At 37.8% G+C, this 17,180-nt stretch overlaps 1 protein-coding gene across 9 annotated transcripts in view; it reads left to right on the top strand.

Annotated features, from left to right (window-relative positions):
• SHISAL1 (shisa like 1) overlaps window positions 1–17,180 on the top strand; it is an 83,799-nt gene that overhangs the window by 48,054 nt on the left and 18,565 nt on the right. For 4 of the 9 annotated variants that reach the window (XM_065638485.1, XM_065638494.1, XM_065638513.1 and 1 more), the window contains exons 4-5: window positions 6,400–6,723; window positions 10,185–17,168. In XM_065638485.1, coding sequence (XP_065494557.1) covers window positions 6,400–6,723; window positions 10,185–10,200 — 340 coding nt within the window. In that variant the 3' untranslated portion in view covers window positions 10,201–17,168. Of the gene's footprint in view, window positions 1–6,399; window positions 6,724–9,594; window positions 9,618–10,184; window positions 17,169–17,180 lie in introns of those variants that run through there. The other 5 variants (XM_065638544.1, XM_065638555.1, XM_065638534.1 and 2 more) reach the window with 2 other exon arrangements.

A 17,180-nucleotide genomic window follows, 5' to 3' on the forward strand; every position in this document is an offset into this window, starting at 1 on the left:
TAACAACCACCCCTCATACAGCTCTGCCCAGAGAAGTTTTAATCTTGCATAGATGTAGAAGTTGCATACTCTATGGACATTAAAGTGACAGTCACCTAGTATGAAGAAATCTGTGTACTGTGTAGTGTAAAAGAAAGATAAAATAGACTCTACCGATATAAAATACCTTTGAATCAATGTGGACCTATACTGTCTTGTTACTGCATGTGCAGCTGTGGCCTTGAGGTGAAATTTCCTTGCCTTGGCCTTGTAGTGCATCTGGGAACATCAGGAGAACGTATCACACAGAACGCTGGGGAGACACTTCAAGTCTAACAGGCCCATGAAAGGCCATCCATTTTCTCCACCCTTTGTGCAATCTGAACAATCTAGAAGCTGGTAGCACCCTCACCTGGGACTTCCCAGCTCTGTCAATGTACATGTCTCTAGGCAACCTGATGGAGTTTATACCACAGCCTCATCGTGTGCCCCAGTGCCCCCATGCAAGGCATACTCTACGTACACTCCATGGTAAAAGTAGGATGTGCTCCTCATTTATTTACTGGGATGACCATGCTACCACAGCAGGAATTGGATGCCTGCCTGAAGAGAGGCCCTCACAGGACTCTCAGTACAGAAGGGCTATGCATGTAGTCACAGACAAAGCCAGAAACAGTCATGCTCAGAGTGATCAAAAGAGAGTCTCAAGAACGGACTAGTGTGGCTATTGCCCCCACACTTTTCCAGTTCTTCGTCTTGTGCCCAGCAAATTTGCTTTAATTCTTCCTTTACTGTTCCATAAGCCCAGCACCAACATTGCTGAGCAGCCCAGGCTGCCTAGCAGGCAGCTTCACCACAGAGTCTGGGATGTTACTGGCAAATTGTAGTTCAGCCATGTAGCAAGCCAGTGCTTCAGGCTTTTTCCAGTGTCTCAGCAGCTACTCTGTATAGCCATGGCTAGAGCTCACCAAGGTAAGGCCCTTCTGTTCTTCCTTTCGCCAACAACCTGAAAAGGACACGGAAATCAGCCACTTTCCAAAGCAGACATGCACAAAGGAACAGGTACAGTTTGACCGCAAAATATGCCCTGGGATGTAGAACATTTCTCTGCCTCCTGCGTTTGCTGCATGTCCACTCACATCTGTATGTGTACACAGGTGTGCTATGTGCTGATCTTTTGCAAAGGTATGCAAAATCATGCTAAATACAATAAAAAGCTTCTGGAGATGTAGCTTAGAGAAGTGCAAGAGTGGCACCAGTATTGCCTTTTTGTAACTTCCTGAAACATCACTTCCGATAAATTGGTTAGGGCCAGGAAAATGAAGAGATGCTAACTTTCTACTTAAAACTCCACCAATGTAGTGAGACGCGGAGAGAGATCTTCTCAGCCTGGGCTCACTGAGGTCACTAGAAAAACCTCTTGATAATGTCTGTATTGTGGAGGGGCAGAAAGAGTGAAGCCTAGATGTCTACATTAAAACTATTGTAAAAAGCATCTTATTTAATACACTCTGATTTTATTTAACATATACAATAATTTAACTTTATTTGGATTCTTATTCATCCAGGGTTCACTTTACAGTAACAAAGTCAGCTCTTTGTTTAGATCTAATTTCACACACCACTGAAAAAGTTTCTGATGAAACCTGTTGTACTGTGGCTGCGGAGAATGATTTAGGATATGAGAAGAGCAATGAACTGAAAAAAAGGGTTATACTTTTCAGGGAAGAGTGATTTAATATTATTATTTGATTTATTTCAACATTGTTATTTGGTTTATTTTCCACCCTAGCCATTCTTGTGATCATCAAAACAAATTTCTTGTTTTATAATATAGTTGAGGGGAAAAAATTAGTGATTTGTAACTTCTTTGTCATGACACAGCTGAAAAAAATGCAGTCTTCTACAGTCACACAATATAGCAAAGTTTATTTATGTTTTTGCCATTACTATAACTAAAGATCCCTGTGTTTTGATAAGTGCGGAATGCTAGGCTATTATATCTTTGCAATCATGCAGATTAATCGGTTTATAATATTTTTGAATGTGAGCAATTCATTTAGTATTGAAAATAGAAATACCGGTGATGTTTAACAGACAAGAGAAGTTCTGCCACCCAAAGTATTTTTCTGTAAAACTTTCTCTAATAAGTTGTTTAACTGTTCTTAAAAAGTAGTGTTCACTTGAATCTAGTATTCATGCACTCTTTGGTTTTCTATTATGCATATTTTGGTGGATTATCAGCAGTAGTACTATGCTAGGGGTCCTTTATCTGATACTGGAACTGTGTTATGGCACTCTGTAATGCATCCATGTTTTTCCTTATCTCTTATTCCATGTGGTTTTTTATCTCTTATTCCAGTTTTTCAGGGCTGAATGGCTTTTGCACGTCACACTACAACATTGCACTGAAAGCAACGCGAGGGTAGAACAGCACTATCTTTCTCCATGTACAGCATGTCCCCAGCAGAGCTGGCATTTGCTTAAAGATCTCCAAGAAAGTCATATTTACTAGAAAGAAAAGAAAAAAAAAAAAAAAAAAAGGTCAATTCTACTACCAACTGTTGCAAAAAGATGTAATTTAGCTGGGAAGACCTCTTAGATACTACAGTAACAGATTCCACAGGAAAACACAGGATTGGGCGAAGGCCTTGAGATGGTAATAAAAACAAAATAGGAAAATGTAAAATGTCTATGCAAAAACCACACAGATTTCCTCAGTGTTAGAAATACCAAGGCATTTGCCAAGGATGTCAGCTTTCGTTTCCTTGGGGCAACACTTAAAAAGTGTTACTACTGCAAGTAACAGCCCCTTTTAAGGAGAATAGGCAAAGAAACAGTTTCCATGGCCATCTGCCCGCATTTAAACTCTGCAGCTGTAGAATTCTGCTCGCAATTGTTTTGATTTGTTGGTTTTTTTAAGCCTGAATTCCCAAATGAATTATTTTCTGCTCATGTGTTGCACATAAAAAACAACAAACTCTTCTAAAAAATATAGCCTGGTCCTAACCTGCTTGTCGTCTATCTCAAAAAGTTAATGAATTAGATGGAAGGAATCATATGGGTAAGAATGATAATTAAAAAGAAAAAACTGTCTTTTCATTTGTGTGTAGGGATGTTAGATAAATCTAATCAGGATTCTGTAGATAGAGCAGAAAGAGATGGACAGTAGAAGTATTTCTTGTTCTCAGAGAGCCCAATTCAAGGCTCCCAGAAGTCAGAGCAGATCTTTCAATTTATACAAGTAGGCTTCGTATCAAGGCCATACTATGTATACATCATATTTCTGTAGAAGACAAAGTATCTTAAAATAACGAAGCACTAAGGTTTTCTGATAAGTCTGTGAATTATCCTGTTTCACAGAGAAGGTAAAAGGAAATTGTCATGTAACTTTTACTCCAGATTTCACTTTTGTTTTTGTGTGCCTGCAGCAGCGGAGGACTGGGCATCATGGCTTTTGGAGTAACTTTCAGTGTTATATTGATAAACCTTGTGTTGAACCTAAACGGAAACCTCCAAAATGACTGATTGGAAAGGGCAAGAGCACTAGAAGGGCAGGGCAAGGTTTCCAGCTGGGGAAGGGGAGGGGAGATACAACCACACCAAAACAACTTATACTTGATTGTCCCTGTGAAGGAACAAACACCTATAATTTGTATCTTGGTAGATTAAAAGCAAGTCCTAGGAGTTTGATTCCCATTTCTTTTCTGTGCCTCTGGCCTTACTGTTATTCAGTGCAAGTAAGATTATTTATTTTCTACTTTAGACATCATCTTAATTTGTAGGGAAGTTTTAATTTTTACTACAAGTAGTAGCCATCAGCAAAATCAATATTTTCTACTATCTTAACAGTTTGAGAAACAGAAAACATCAAAGTGTGGAATTTCCCTCTGTGTACAAAACATACTACTTATTAATTTTGCTTGTGCTGTTTCACAAGGCCCTTTTGATAGTGCTGTTGTCCTACTGTCTGTTAGTTAAAATAAAGCAATCTTTCATTTTTGTACTTGTGAGAAACAGATGTTATTTAGAAGGAGCAGATGGATAACTCACATATGACATGATTAATAAATTGTTGCTTTAAATTGGGACACTCAAAATAGCTCTAAATTTCACTAACCAAAATTTTGATGGGTGAAACTGAATACCTAAAATACAAACAAATTATTTCGAGTTAACTATAAGAAGTGTTCCTACCCTCATGTTGCCAAAACAAAAATAACTTGTTTCCTAATATTTCCATTCTTGCTGTAGATCAAATACAGCTCACCTATTTCTAAAATGGATCCTGTTGGCATCAGTGATGGAGAACAAGATTTGTTACAGTGAATTTCTTCCTGATTTCTCAAGCCTACGCTTCCTCTTTATTTATATTAGCAGAAAACAGAAGAGTTTACCCCAATAGGAATAAATCCACTGAAAGTCAAGAGTAGCACTGCTGAGAAGCCTGGATTAACCAGATCCTGTTATATTTTCAAGTGCCTGGACTGCAAAGATCTTAATGCATTACAAAGGTCTATGCACTGTTTTGTGAAGTTAGGCAGGTATGTGTAAGTCTTCAGTAGGGCCAAGACTCTTGAGTTAAGAGCTTTCAGAAGCAATATATTTTGCCTGCTTCTAATCCTCGTGGAGATTTACTGAACTTTTTTGAAAATCCTAGGCTTGCATAGTCCTAAAGTTACACAGGAAGGGACCTGTTAACATCTCTGACCTTCCTCTAGTTACTTAACAGTTATTTGCTATAGAACCTCACTTGATCTAAGTGTACTGGAAAAATCATTCTCTGGAGAGGAGAATCAGTCTCCTTAAGTGCTGATGGGCAGCAACACAGAAATAAAAATACTGATTTTTTTTAATCTGATTTCCTGCTTCAAATCCTGATTTTTTTTTTAAAGTATAAAATGAAAGTCATACAAAAGTTTAAATGGAAATGAAAGTTCAAAGCAGAGACTTGAAATGTTTTAGATCTGAAAAGGTTTGGGACATGTTTTTTAAAATGTCAAAATATCTTTCTGGCTTGTGTCTATAACATGTGTTTTCAGCCTTCTTTCTTCTCACAGCATTTCCATTTTGATCAATGTTCTGATAAAATGCAATCTCCTCAATGTTTCTCTGCATGCCTATGAAGGAGAGCATGGTTGAGTGTGTGTTTAATTTTATTCATTTAAGTTCAGGTTCATGTAGATGGGGATTGCCCACCTATTACTTCAGTATCATTTTTTTCCAAGACTGTCTTCCTAATGACATTTTTACTGGTATCCCTTCTGCTTGATCTTTTTTTTTTTTTTTTTTTTTTACAGACCCTGGTACACATACTTCCACATTAGCCCTTAGGTCTAGAGAGCTGCCTTCGTGTGTACTTAACAGTCTCATTCTTGCCCATTTCTTTCCCCTCTCTTCTGACCTCATCCTCCCCACTAACACAGTTTCCAGTCCAAACTGCATTTATACCTGACAGTCATTTTTCTTTTAATTATATTGCATCTCCAGCAGAGCTTCAGCACTTCTTCCCCTTTCTGATCTCCAAATTCTTCACCCCTCGCATCTTTGCCTCCCTTTTTTTCCCCTCCTTTCTTTTAATATCTTGAGTCATCTGTTACAGCTCCGTGTACCATGTCAGCAGCTGGTAATTTTCATGGCCTTTAGCCATATGTATGTATATATATATACACACACATTATAACTACACCAACATATACAGTGAAATGTGGTACTTATGTTCCTTCCTGTGGAATGTATTGTATATGATCTTGTCAATGTTCTTCCTTCCTAAATTTATTACCAGCAAACTAAGGGATCTTTAGCAGTTGCTCTTGGAAGCATATACTTCTACTAGTATCTTCTGTATCCAGCAATAGTTAGTTGTTAAATTCAGGGAAAATCCAAGCACATTAAATGTATTTTAAGATAAGTGGTTTATAATGTGTGTCAGCAGTGAATGTTTTCAATAGTATAGATACCCTTCAGTCTCCACTATTACAGCATATTTTTGTATGGTTAACCCTCACTCTCTTAAATGCCCTGTCACTCTCACCCCCAAAGAGTCACCCTACTGATAATTTGCAGGATAAGACACAGGACCCACCAGCCATGTCAGTAGTCTCACTTTAAAGCATTGAAGCTAATTGTACACCAAATCTATGTGCCAATATAAATACACAGATGAGAGGGATAAATAATATATTCTTAAAACAGGGGGACTTAGTTTTTAAAAACCTCCCATGTCATGCAAATATCAGTATTTAGATTGAAATAATACATATTTTTTCATTATACATGGCTTAGAACAAGTTTTTTTTTCATTCATCTGTATATTATATTTATACAATTAATGAAACAAACAACCTTGATAAACTTACACAATGACTATTATTGATATGCGAGATTACTTTTTTGTTTTCCCTTTTTTGTTTTTCACAGCAACTACAGTGCACTGTTAGGAGTGTGGATCTATGGCTTTTTTGTGGTGATCTTGCTGGTACTGGACCTTTTATATTACTCTTCAATGAACTATGATATTTGCAAATTTTACCTGGCACGGTGGGGAATCCAGGGAAAGTGGATGACACAGGGACAGAGCCGATGGATTAATCCTGCTCAGGACCCAAGCCAAGTACAGACACAGCCTCAGCCAGAGACACAGCCTCAAACTCAGCCACAGCCTCAAACATCACAGACAGTACATACTTTAAAAGGAGATGCTTTAAGCCCACCTCTGATGTCTTTTCAGAGTACATCTGCCTGGTAAGTAAAATAAGCCATATTGTGAAATATTTTTTGACTATATTGTTTTGCAGCGTGAAAACTCTCACCTGTGTTTGGGAAGTGCCCACAAATTCAGGCTGAACAGCACTATTTCTAGCACATAATTCTTTATATCGTGAACTGTCTTACAGAGTGTTTTCTTACTCTAGAATATCTTAAGTCATATTTTAATACTGTTCACAGAAAAATGGATGCTGCTGTATTTCAGTGCTAAATAGCTTTACAACTCTATGGTACAAATAAACTACAAATCTTTGTTCTACGTCAACCATTATGAAATTAATTTTAATCTCGGGTCAAAGACTAATTGCTGTGTGTATCTATGTATCTGTTGGTCTGGTTTTAAAGGATTGTATAAATAGCAACACTGAAGTAGCTTCACACTGTTTGTGACATGAGACACAGAAACAACATAAAAACCAGGTTAGCTTTTTTATATGCATAGCCAAAAAAGCATAGCTTGATCTCATTTGACAGGGTGACACAAGTAGGCTACTGTAAAGTTAAATGCTACAAAACAAAACCTGCCAAAAAAAAAGCCAGACCACATGGGAGACAGAATACTTCAGGAGCAGTCAGAACATGCAATATAAATAGAAGAAACTAAACACTGATAGCCATGGGACAAAATGATACTGAATTAATTTGGACTGTTTATACCAAACACAAGCAAAGGAAGAGCGCTGAATAAAACAATGCTCTGAATAAGGTGTCAAGAAAGGTAGGGACTTTTTTCTTGGCAAGACAGTGTAACTACATTTATCCAGTCCTAAAATTATATTCGGTCCTTTGAAGGCAACTGCAGGGCTGATGTGGCCCCGGGTGAAAACGGGTTTGACACCCCTGGCATAAAGATTTGGAAGAGGGCAGAGAGGATACAGAGTCACTAGCGTATTTCAAAAGTGTTCCAGAAGGCTGAGTTTTGGCAAAATAAAGTGATCTAAGAATGAGTAGGGTGAAAAAGGTGACAGCAGTTCCTGAAGCTGTAGAGCGTGTAAAGCCACAATGTTGATCTTGATCCGAAACCTTTGGGTAGCACTGTGTTGCAGATGTGATGAAGACAGCAGTAGTCTTTTTATTTCGTAACTTGCTCTTTAAGTGTAAATCTAGAGCAAATAGGGTTGAAGATTTTTAATAACAGAAAAGGTAGTGAGAGTTCAACTGAGGACAAGGATCAATGAAAGAATAAGTTGTTTGCGTAGTAGCCAGAACTGGATGTATCCAGTACAGATCAGAATTAAGGACCTTTCTAGCAGGCCTTCTCCAAACAGAAGAGTCTAACAGTGCTACTTAAGATAGAGACCTGCCTGTGCTCAGTAGTAAGCACCATTCTTTTTACTGCTTCTTCCTCTTCTCTCCTTTTTTCTTCTTCTAATTCCTTCAGCATTTTTGCACGTTGATTTCCCAGTCTTCACTTAGAATTGCCATAGAGGTTAAGACCAACATTTGTAGTACAATAACTGCATTTTAGCTAAATACATGTGTGTGTGCATGTGTGTATATATAGAAGTATAATGACTTCATGAACCTATATATATGAAAAAATATTAACCTGGTTATACCACTTGGTAGTTCTGCCATACATTACAAATTGAAGGAAACTATTCAATAATTCTTGAAGGATTCTTGGTCATTTTCCATAACTGACTTTTGTTGTTTTGTTTCTTTGCTTTTTTTAAGCATTAAGCGGAGAATGTATGTTAGGATCAGGTGAGCGTATCCCATATGCTCCTTTCCCTGTGTTCGCAGGAAATGAGCATTGATAAGTCACTCCAGTAACCCTCACCCCTTCCCCAGTGAACTGTCTGTCTGTGCTCCCCTCAGTTGCCATAAAATTGTTTTTTATTTCCCTAATCCTTTCATTGCTCAATGGAAGAAATAAGTAGATGTTTCCTTAGCAAAGCCATATGTATCCCTTGTATTTCAGCGTGTAAAACACTACAAGAGATGCCATATTTTCAAACTTTTAACCTGCAACTTTTGAAACTCACAACCCCTTAACTAAGTGCATAGATGACTCAGTGTGAGTTGGATACATTAAAAATATGGAGAAAAAGGTAGTGGGCACTGGCGATCACAGGCAAGGTGTTTAGCATGTAAAAGAGGTTTTTAAGTAAACAGCTCCCTCAGAAAATGACAGGCTTGTGTGCTACAGCAATTGCTAACACAGCAGAGAGTAAGAGAAGGTTACCTGGCTATCTATTTCTTCGTTAGATAATCTCCAGGTTATACATGAAAATGTGGTAATTTTGCCATCTAAAAATTAGGCTTCCTTTCAGAGTCTGGTTCTGCTACCATCTGTATTTGACGAATGACCTCAGTACTGTCTTCTCAAAATATAATTATACTGCCAGTGAAGTGCAGTGAAGTTACTGGATTTATTATTTCCATCTCTGGTTTTAAAATTGCCTAATCTATTCATATCTTTTTGTAATTTATACCTGAATTTCCATTATTCTAGAGGATGATACCAGCTTCTGTGGTGCTTTGGTAACAACAGATTTCCAGTCTATAAAATGAAGTTTTCAGTTTCAGAAATCAAGTTTCACATTGTGTCCTAAACTTATCCTGGCTTTTTCCTCTGTAGAGAAAAAAAGCAGTTTTCTTTAGCATCTCACAAACACACTTATGTGTATATATATTGGTGGTATCAGGTGAGCTTTTTGAAACTACAAAGTATTTTTTTTTTAATCCTGTGAGATACATATATATCCCAGAACATAAAAACTTAAATACTGTTAAAACTATTTTGCAAAACAGTTTGCAGGTTTTCATGATGACAGATGTTAAGTTGTTAGCTTCCTGCACTACATTTATCCTAATACAGTTAAAAAAAAATGCCCATTCCAGAAGACACTACATGATGATAATAGGAAACTGACTGTTGCACATCAAGAATCTCAGCAACACCGAAGACTTTAGGTATCCTTATTGCAGAGAACTGACAGTGCAAGAAACTATCCCAAGAGAGATCGCAGGATTAACCTATAGTTTGTAAAGCAGTTTGGGATCTTCCTGGATTAAAAAAAAATATGTAAGTGCTTTTTATTTGATAATTTCTTTTCTTGTTCTAGTTGGAATGTTATGAATTGGCAATGAAACCAATGACTGAAGCTGATATGACAGAGAGAAAAATCAAGCAAGCCATACTGTATAGTGGGTAGAACCATCCCCAAGATGTTTAAACATTTTGTTGTAGCAGATCAATTTATTATTTACTTGAGACAAAGAGGACCATGTATAGCCATAATATTATTATAACTAAAGAAGCCTGGAATCCATTATACATGCTGCAGGCTGCTTTGCAGAGGGCTTGCAGAGTTGTGCAAGGACAGCAAGGAAAATCATTAATCTCAGAAACATCGAGCCCGATTTACAATGTTGCTTCGTCATGTAGTGTCTGGATTTTGCAGCCCAACTAATGTTGATTTCTTCCTTAGTATGGAAACCATCTGAGGGCTGTCCAAAGGCCTGTGTGGTCTGAAGGTCCTGGCGGATGTACCTTCTGCAACCCAAACACCGTCACAGACTGCAAATGAATAATCTTAACTGTTGTGGCTTGCCTCATGGTGGTTCCTCCAGGTCATCGCTGAGGTGCATGAGCTGGGCCCCTCAGCACTCACTGGTCCATGTAAGAACCTACAGTCTGGTTAACCTGAGCAAGCTTTTAACAGCTGGAGATCAAACAGCAACAAACAGGAGGCAAATGGTTACTACCGCTCAACAAAATACAAACCAGAAATATCGTAAGTTGAGGAATCAAAATCGTGACTACTGAAAAAACTTGTTCTCACAACCACTGGATTGTTGTTAATAATAACTAAAAAAGGTCAGACTAGCAAGGAAGATCACAAAAGAGGGAGTGTGGGCCAGGGCAGCCTGGCAGAGTTTCTCCAGATACTCTGTGACCGTGCTGTGTTCCATATGTGACAGGGGCACAGATGAACGTAATCTCTCTGCCTTGCTCTGATGATGTTAAGCTCCTCCCCGCCTCTATCAAGGATGCAAATCACAGGGAATACTGTCTTGAAGTCTAATTTTTGCCACTCTGTTCCCCGCCTTTCTGCACAGCAGCACAGAGAGGCAATGTCTGCACTGTATGTGATCATATATGTTATGCTACATGACTCACAGTTTCAGAAACCTGCTGTTGTCCAGAATCAGGAATAGTATCAGCCCAGCAGGGTAAGGCCATGCTTATTTCCTTTATGCAGCTGGAATGGGTTAGACAAAGGCAAGCCTATTTTACTTCCCCTTATTAGATGCTGCAATCTGCTTTTGCTGTGAATTCCTCTGAGTCACATTGTCTTCCAGACAACAAGTAGAATAGGTTTTAGCCCACTGCTGTTCACCTGCTACTTGACACCTCTTCAAATGACTACCAGAGCACAAAGAGAGAAAAAAGCCTATAAAAATATTGGCAGAGTTTAGAAGCCAGCAGGTAACTGAGCACATCCACAGCAACTGTGCAGAAAACACAGGGAATAGATACTTTGCTGGTGGCTAAAAAGGCTACGTGAAATAACTTCCTTTGATACCAAATTTTGAAACGGGATACAGACTATCACTGAAGCAAAATATCCACATTCAGTAGCTCCTCTGTTTCAATAATTTCTGAGAGCTGCACGTGCAGTCTTGCCCGTGTCATCAAGCTCAGGACATAGGCACTGAAGTGGGTTGGCTGTGCAGTGTGAACATGGCCATAGTCCACCAAAAACATTAGGATCTGGGGTGGTGAGAGGGTTTTGTGCAGAGGCTGTTCTTGTAATGAGATATTTACAGCAACAAAGTGGACAAAATCTGCTTCCTTCCATTTTAAGTGAAGTGTTTTGAAAATGAGAAAGATCTCAAATTTACATTTGCAAAATCACCATTAAACAGGAATATGATGATACTATTTTAAAGATGCAAAATTCTGCATCATAGCATTTTTTAATTTACAGCCCCTAGCTAGATTTTTTATATTATACTCAGAAAAAGTATGGCAAACCAGAGCACCAATGGTGTTTTTTAAAAAGATGGGAAGAAATAAAATTGAATACTCATATAGTGCTTTTATGAAAGAACTGTCTGGGAATTAACATCATCTGGAGAATCCCTCTGGTAACAGACCTGAAGTGTGTTGGGCAACATCTACATTTACATGTGTGCCTCTATTCCCTTCAAAATATATTGGGTTAGAATAACAGATATTGATTAATATATTTTCTTCTAAATATTCTTGTCTGTTTGCTAGGAATGGTATATCTGTAAAAATAGAAATTGCTTAAAAACAAAAGCAAAGATAAAGAAATTACTTTCTGCTCCCAGAAGAGCCAGATGCTGAAGCTGGTTTTGCATTGCCTATCCCTTCTCCTGCCTATGTCAGAGCAGGACACCCAGAGCACAAATAGATGGTGGGCTTGGAAGCAAACACCTCAAAATCTGCAATGCTCCAAGCCTTGTTTACTTGCCTCAGTACTATAATCATGTAAATAAATGGGAGGATTTAGGTTTTAATTTCATCCTCAGCATTTAAATAATTCAAGATACATAAGTTAGTGAGTGCTTTCTTACTTGTATTTAGAAATTCAGTATTAGCATGTGAAGTTAAGTCAATATGCAGGGTTTCTGTCCATCTCAATCTGAGTATAGGCAATCCTTGTGTATATTGACAGACACAGCGTCTTCTGTTGATATATATGTAATACGTATTGTTCATTTCATGCCTTATTCTCCTTTTTCATTTGCTGTGTAAATTATAGACCCCATATTGCAACAGTTATTTCTCTACATTCTTGTTAACTGCAGATTCAATGGATATGGGTTGATTGATATTCCCTATTTTAGCTGTTTCTCAGCCTTTCCATCAAATTGGGATTGGCACATCCATCAGCTTCATGAAAGTCTTTCTTTTATATGGACTGTACAGTTGAAATAATTTAACTTAAATGTAGTAATGAATTGTCAGAAAATAGCGATTAGAAGAAAAGCGAGTTATCCAAAGACTATTGCTAAATGAGCTCTGCACACTGAGAAATGAAAGCTAGTAAAAACACTGGAAACCAGTTCTGAACATCTTCCATTTTTAAATTTTCCCATATATTTTGAGTAGAATTTTTTGCATAGAGATCCTTAGCTCATCTATATTATAACAAATCCAGAATACCACTACTGAAGAAGCAAATAGCAGCGTAAAATTTGTGTGAAATCAGAAGACTCCAATTAAGCCCACAACTGCACTGCATAATGTCACAACACCATCGCATCACTCACAGGAATGAGTGTGGCATCCCAAGTTTTATCAACCAATTCTGCCTTCTCTGTCACAATAGAAACCACTTAATTTTAAAAGACTCTAGTTATTTTAGTAATTACAAAACTCCTACCCCTTTCATCCTCTTGAGTGCCAGATGCTCAGTAGTAATCGTAATAGCACATGCATGTTTTACACATTTTATAGATGCACTGAAAAATTAAATAGCAACGTTATTCTAAAGATCCTCACTTAAGTTCTGAAGTATAACAGAGAAACCTGAGACCAGCCCCAGCCACTTTCCAAGTATAACTGAGCGCAACAGCTGAGCTCCAGACCCACGTACATTCATGCAGTCTGGCCAAGTCTCTCAATAGCACATCAAAGGTGTCCAGGCTGGCTAATTTCACTTTCATGTTTGCATTTTAAAAGCTACATCACATGTTCACAATCCCTCCTGATTTAGATCTGTAAATACAAATGTAAATGACGATCAGCCTAGTCATCTCTGACAAGATTTTGATAGTAGCTAGATCTAGAGTGGCAAGGGCAAAGGTATGAGGCAGTGAGTAGCTCCCATGTATTGTCTTGAATTATGCAGTCTCAGCTGTATTAAGCTTTATCTGGCAGGGACCAAACTTTTGTTACATTGATAAAATTCACCTAATTGCTTTTAGTTTTCTAGAGACTAAATAAGGCGGAGGAACAAGCAAACAGCAGGGAGAATAAACAGCATCAGCCACAGATTGCAAGTGGTAGAAGAAATAAAAGGGGAGGTGTTAAGGAGCTGGAGTTCATGATCTAAACAGATAAGCATTCCTGTGTTTATGCAAAGTTGCAACAGGATTTCTAAGTAGGAGATTTAGCGTTCAGTTCTGAACTGAAAGAAAGCACTTTTCATAAAACGGAAAAAGAAAAGAAATAAATTGGTGGACAGAGTACTGTCCATTTTAAGAAGGTTATGCCCCAGAGAACTACTGCAAAAGAACTATCTATGTACACTTAGTGCTTTTAACAGAAGCGAGAAGAAGAAAAAAATTAAGTCCCTGAAGTAAAATCCCATTGCTTTGAGTGTCTTGGAAAATCAACTCCAATGTATATTTTGGATACCAAGAAAGAGATAACTACCTAACACAAGGAGGAACAAGCAAGTAGTGGAGCTGAAGATTCTGCATGGACCAATTTATTACTCTCAGAGTTACTGTTAAATAAAAAGCCATAGGTAATAAATAATCCTTTTATGGGGTTGCAGAAAATATATTAGAGTATGCTAAAATTTCTACATGAAATAATGGCATACTATGGAATTCCAGACAAGTGGAAAACGACAAATGTCAAACACTTATCTGATAATGCTGAATGCATGACCATAAATGGTAACAATGTCAGATGATTATTTACAGTGAGAGCTGAGGTCAAGAGTCTACCACATCATTACCACATCATTACTTTTATTGTCACTGTTCCCTGATTGGATCATGATGAAGACAACAATTGCAGCAAGCAATTAGGCATTTCGTCAGAAAAGTGATAAAGCATGTTTGTATGACCTTAGTTTTATAATGATGTCTCACTGCACAGTTCAAGAAAAGGCCAGCAATTAGACACACTCAGTTTGTTCATCATTAGGAAAATATCAGGTATATGGCTGTTTAAGTCTCAAAAGCAAAATAGATCAAGAAGCATTGAAATTTGAGAAACATTGGAGTCATTTTACAGTTCAGTAAGTCATGAGAGAATGCTGATGTCTATCAGCAAACAATTTGGAAGAACTTAAAAGGTTTTGGAGAAGTTATATAATTAACACTGTCGTAAATATATATACACAGGTATCGACAACAATAATTGTGAATATCTATTCACTGCAGAAAAAAAGCATGCCTCTGAAAAGACTTTAAAATTCACTATAAAAAATTTATTGGAAACCAGAAATGCTAGAGAGATAAATCCAGTTGAAGACATTAAATGGCAGGAATATGATAAATGTCACTGGAACACAATCAGAAATGCTGTTAATGTTGGTCTCATGTCAGGTGATAGCATGATCCCAAAACAGAACAAGTGAGATGCTTTGCTTTAAATATCACAAAAAACTGTTTAATCAGCACAACACTGCATAGCCTTCACAGAGCAGCATCAAAGGAATAAAAGGTGTAAAGTGGGCACCCATCATAAAATACAGGAGGGTATAAATTACTGTAAAAAGTAGTCACATGTGAAATAAATAAGCTACCTCACTTTACTTCCCAATAAGGTAATCTGTTTCCTGGTGTTTGTATGCGTTAGTAACCTTTACTTAGGCTCCGAAGAATCTCAAAGGTGGAATGATTGTGGAGACATAACCATTTACAGTAAGTGTTTAAAGCAGCAATGGGAAGGTGTTTGCACAGTGGTTCATCTGATCACCTGGCAGAACAAGGACTGATGGGCTCAAATCTAAAAGAGGACAAGGTCCAGCTATTATACAATTTTTCTTTCTGAAGGACTGGTGCTTTAGTACATAGTTGAGTAGTTTATGCCCAAAGGAATCTTCATAGTTACTGGAATTGTGTGTATTAACTGGCTAATCATATCTCTGAGCTGAATTCTGTATTAGAGCAATTCCTTGCGGTCATTAAAGTGATGCTGCTCTGAGAGCTGACACATGCTACACAGGCTGTCTTCTTTCTGTTGGAAATTATTACTATCTTGTAGCAGCATGTGCATAAGTAATAGCAATGAGCTTCATCAAAAATTACAGCAAATTAATTAAACAGTCATTAGCTATATTCTACTTTGATTAGTGATACAGATTTTAATCAGTCATGCAGACGAAGGAGGCAAGTTATTTTCTATTGCATTCCCAACTTCTCATCTCTGAAAAGTGATGAGTCACAGCGAGTTGCTGAACCCAGCACCTTTTATCATTCTCATGCTAACAGCTCATCTCCAGCACAGTTTCACCTAAAAAGTTCTACAGAAATTGTGATTGGAAAGCAGCCAGCATCTACCCTTTTTGACCACCAAAAACCTCCCAAACATCACTTTTGCTGCTGAAGTTAATAACTGAAACAGTCTAGAAAAAAACACCTGCTTAATTTACATTTTAAGACATTTTAAAGAAAAGTACATGAGGGGCTGGGGGTTGACATTTTCATTTTTACTGTTCACCGAAGCCTCCCAGAGCTCACAGCAAAAATGATGTCCCAATTAAACTGGCCCCGCTGTTTGCATGAACAACTAAAAGAAGGCAAAGATGTGGATGCATTTTTGCGGATGTGTTAAAAATACAACCTAATTGTGACGCTGTTGAAAACAAAAATAAATTTGGTTCAACATTTTGCAAACTCTTGCTCAGATTGACTCTTCCTCTCTTTTCCCTGGGAATACATACGGCAAAAGTAAAAATACCTGAAGCAGTCCAACAACCATACGAAATACTAAAGTAAATCTATAAGATAATGCTGGCTGTAAGGGACAGGTTTTGGAGGAGTTAGAGACAAGCGAGATAACAGAAAAAGAACTTGTTAAGCACTGGGATAGTGAAAGAAGTAATCCACATCTTCCCATTGTAAATCCTCATCTTCCAGTATTCACTAATAAAATTCACCTGTGCGGGCAATCTGTGCCTCATTTTCTTTTTTGCTTTATTCCATTTAGATTAGCACAAACATGGTCTAGAATGTTTAGAAAACAAAATTAGTGAAAATTAGCTAGGGGATTGGCTAGCATTTGCCTGTCTTTCTTAAGTTCTCCTGACTACTAGCTGTAGCTGGAGTTAGCACTGCTTTTTGAGTACTAATAGTCTGTGGTGTGTTTAGCCACACAGTGCTTATGTGAGATAGTCAAGTTTTGTTATTTCCATTTGACTGATGAGACAGAAAAGCTTATCTGGTTACTGAGGGCCACTCTGGAAGTATCTGACAATACCTCTGTTATTGTAATTTGTGTAAAACTTTGTAAATTTTGTAATACCGTAAGAGCAAGAAATTTATTCCCACCCCCAGTCTCATTCATATTACAGTTTCCAGAGGATTGTACCTCCTTCATATCTAGGAGGCAGTAATCCTGGGATTGTGGAGGCATGTGGAAGTCTGTAGGTTTGGGCTCCAGCAGTTCCAGGTTCGGCCTGCTCTATGCACCATCGTATGTGAACACAGATTCTTCTACTTGGGTTTTGCACCTGACGTGACATGCTATGAGGAGACCACATGGAAGCACA

This window comes from Caloenas nicobarica, chromosome 1 (genome assembly GCF_036013445.1).
Source record: "Caloenas nicobarica isolate bCalNic1 chromosome 1, bCalNic1.hap1, whole genome shotgun sequence".
In the NCBI taxonomy this organism is placed as follows: Eukaryota; Metazoa; Chordata; class Aves; order Columbiformes; family Columbidae; genus Caloenas; species Caloenas nicobarica.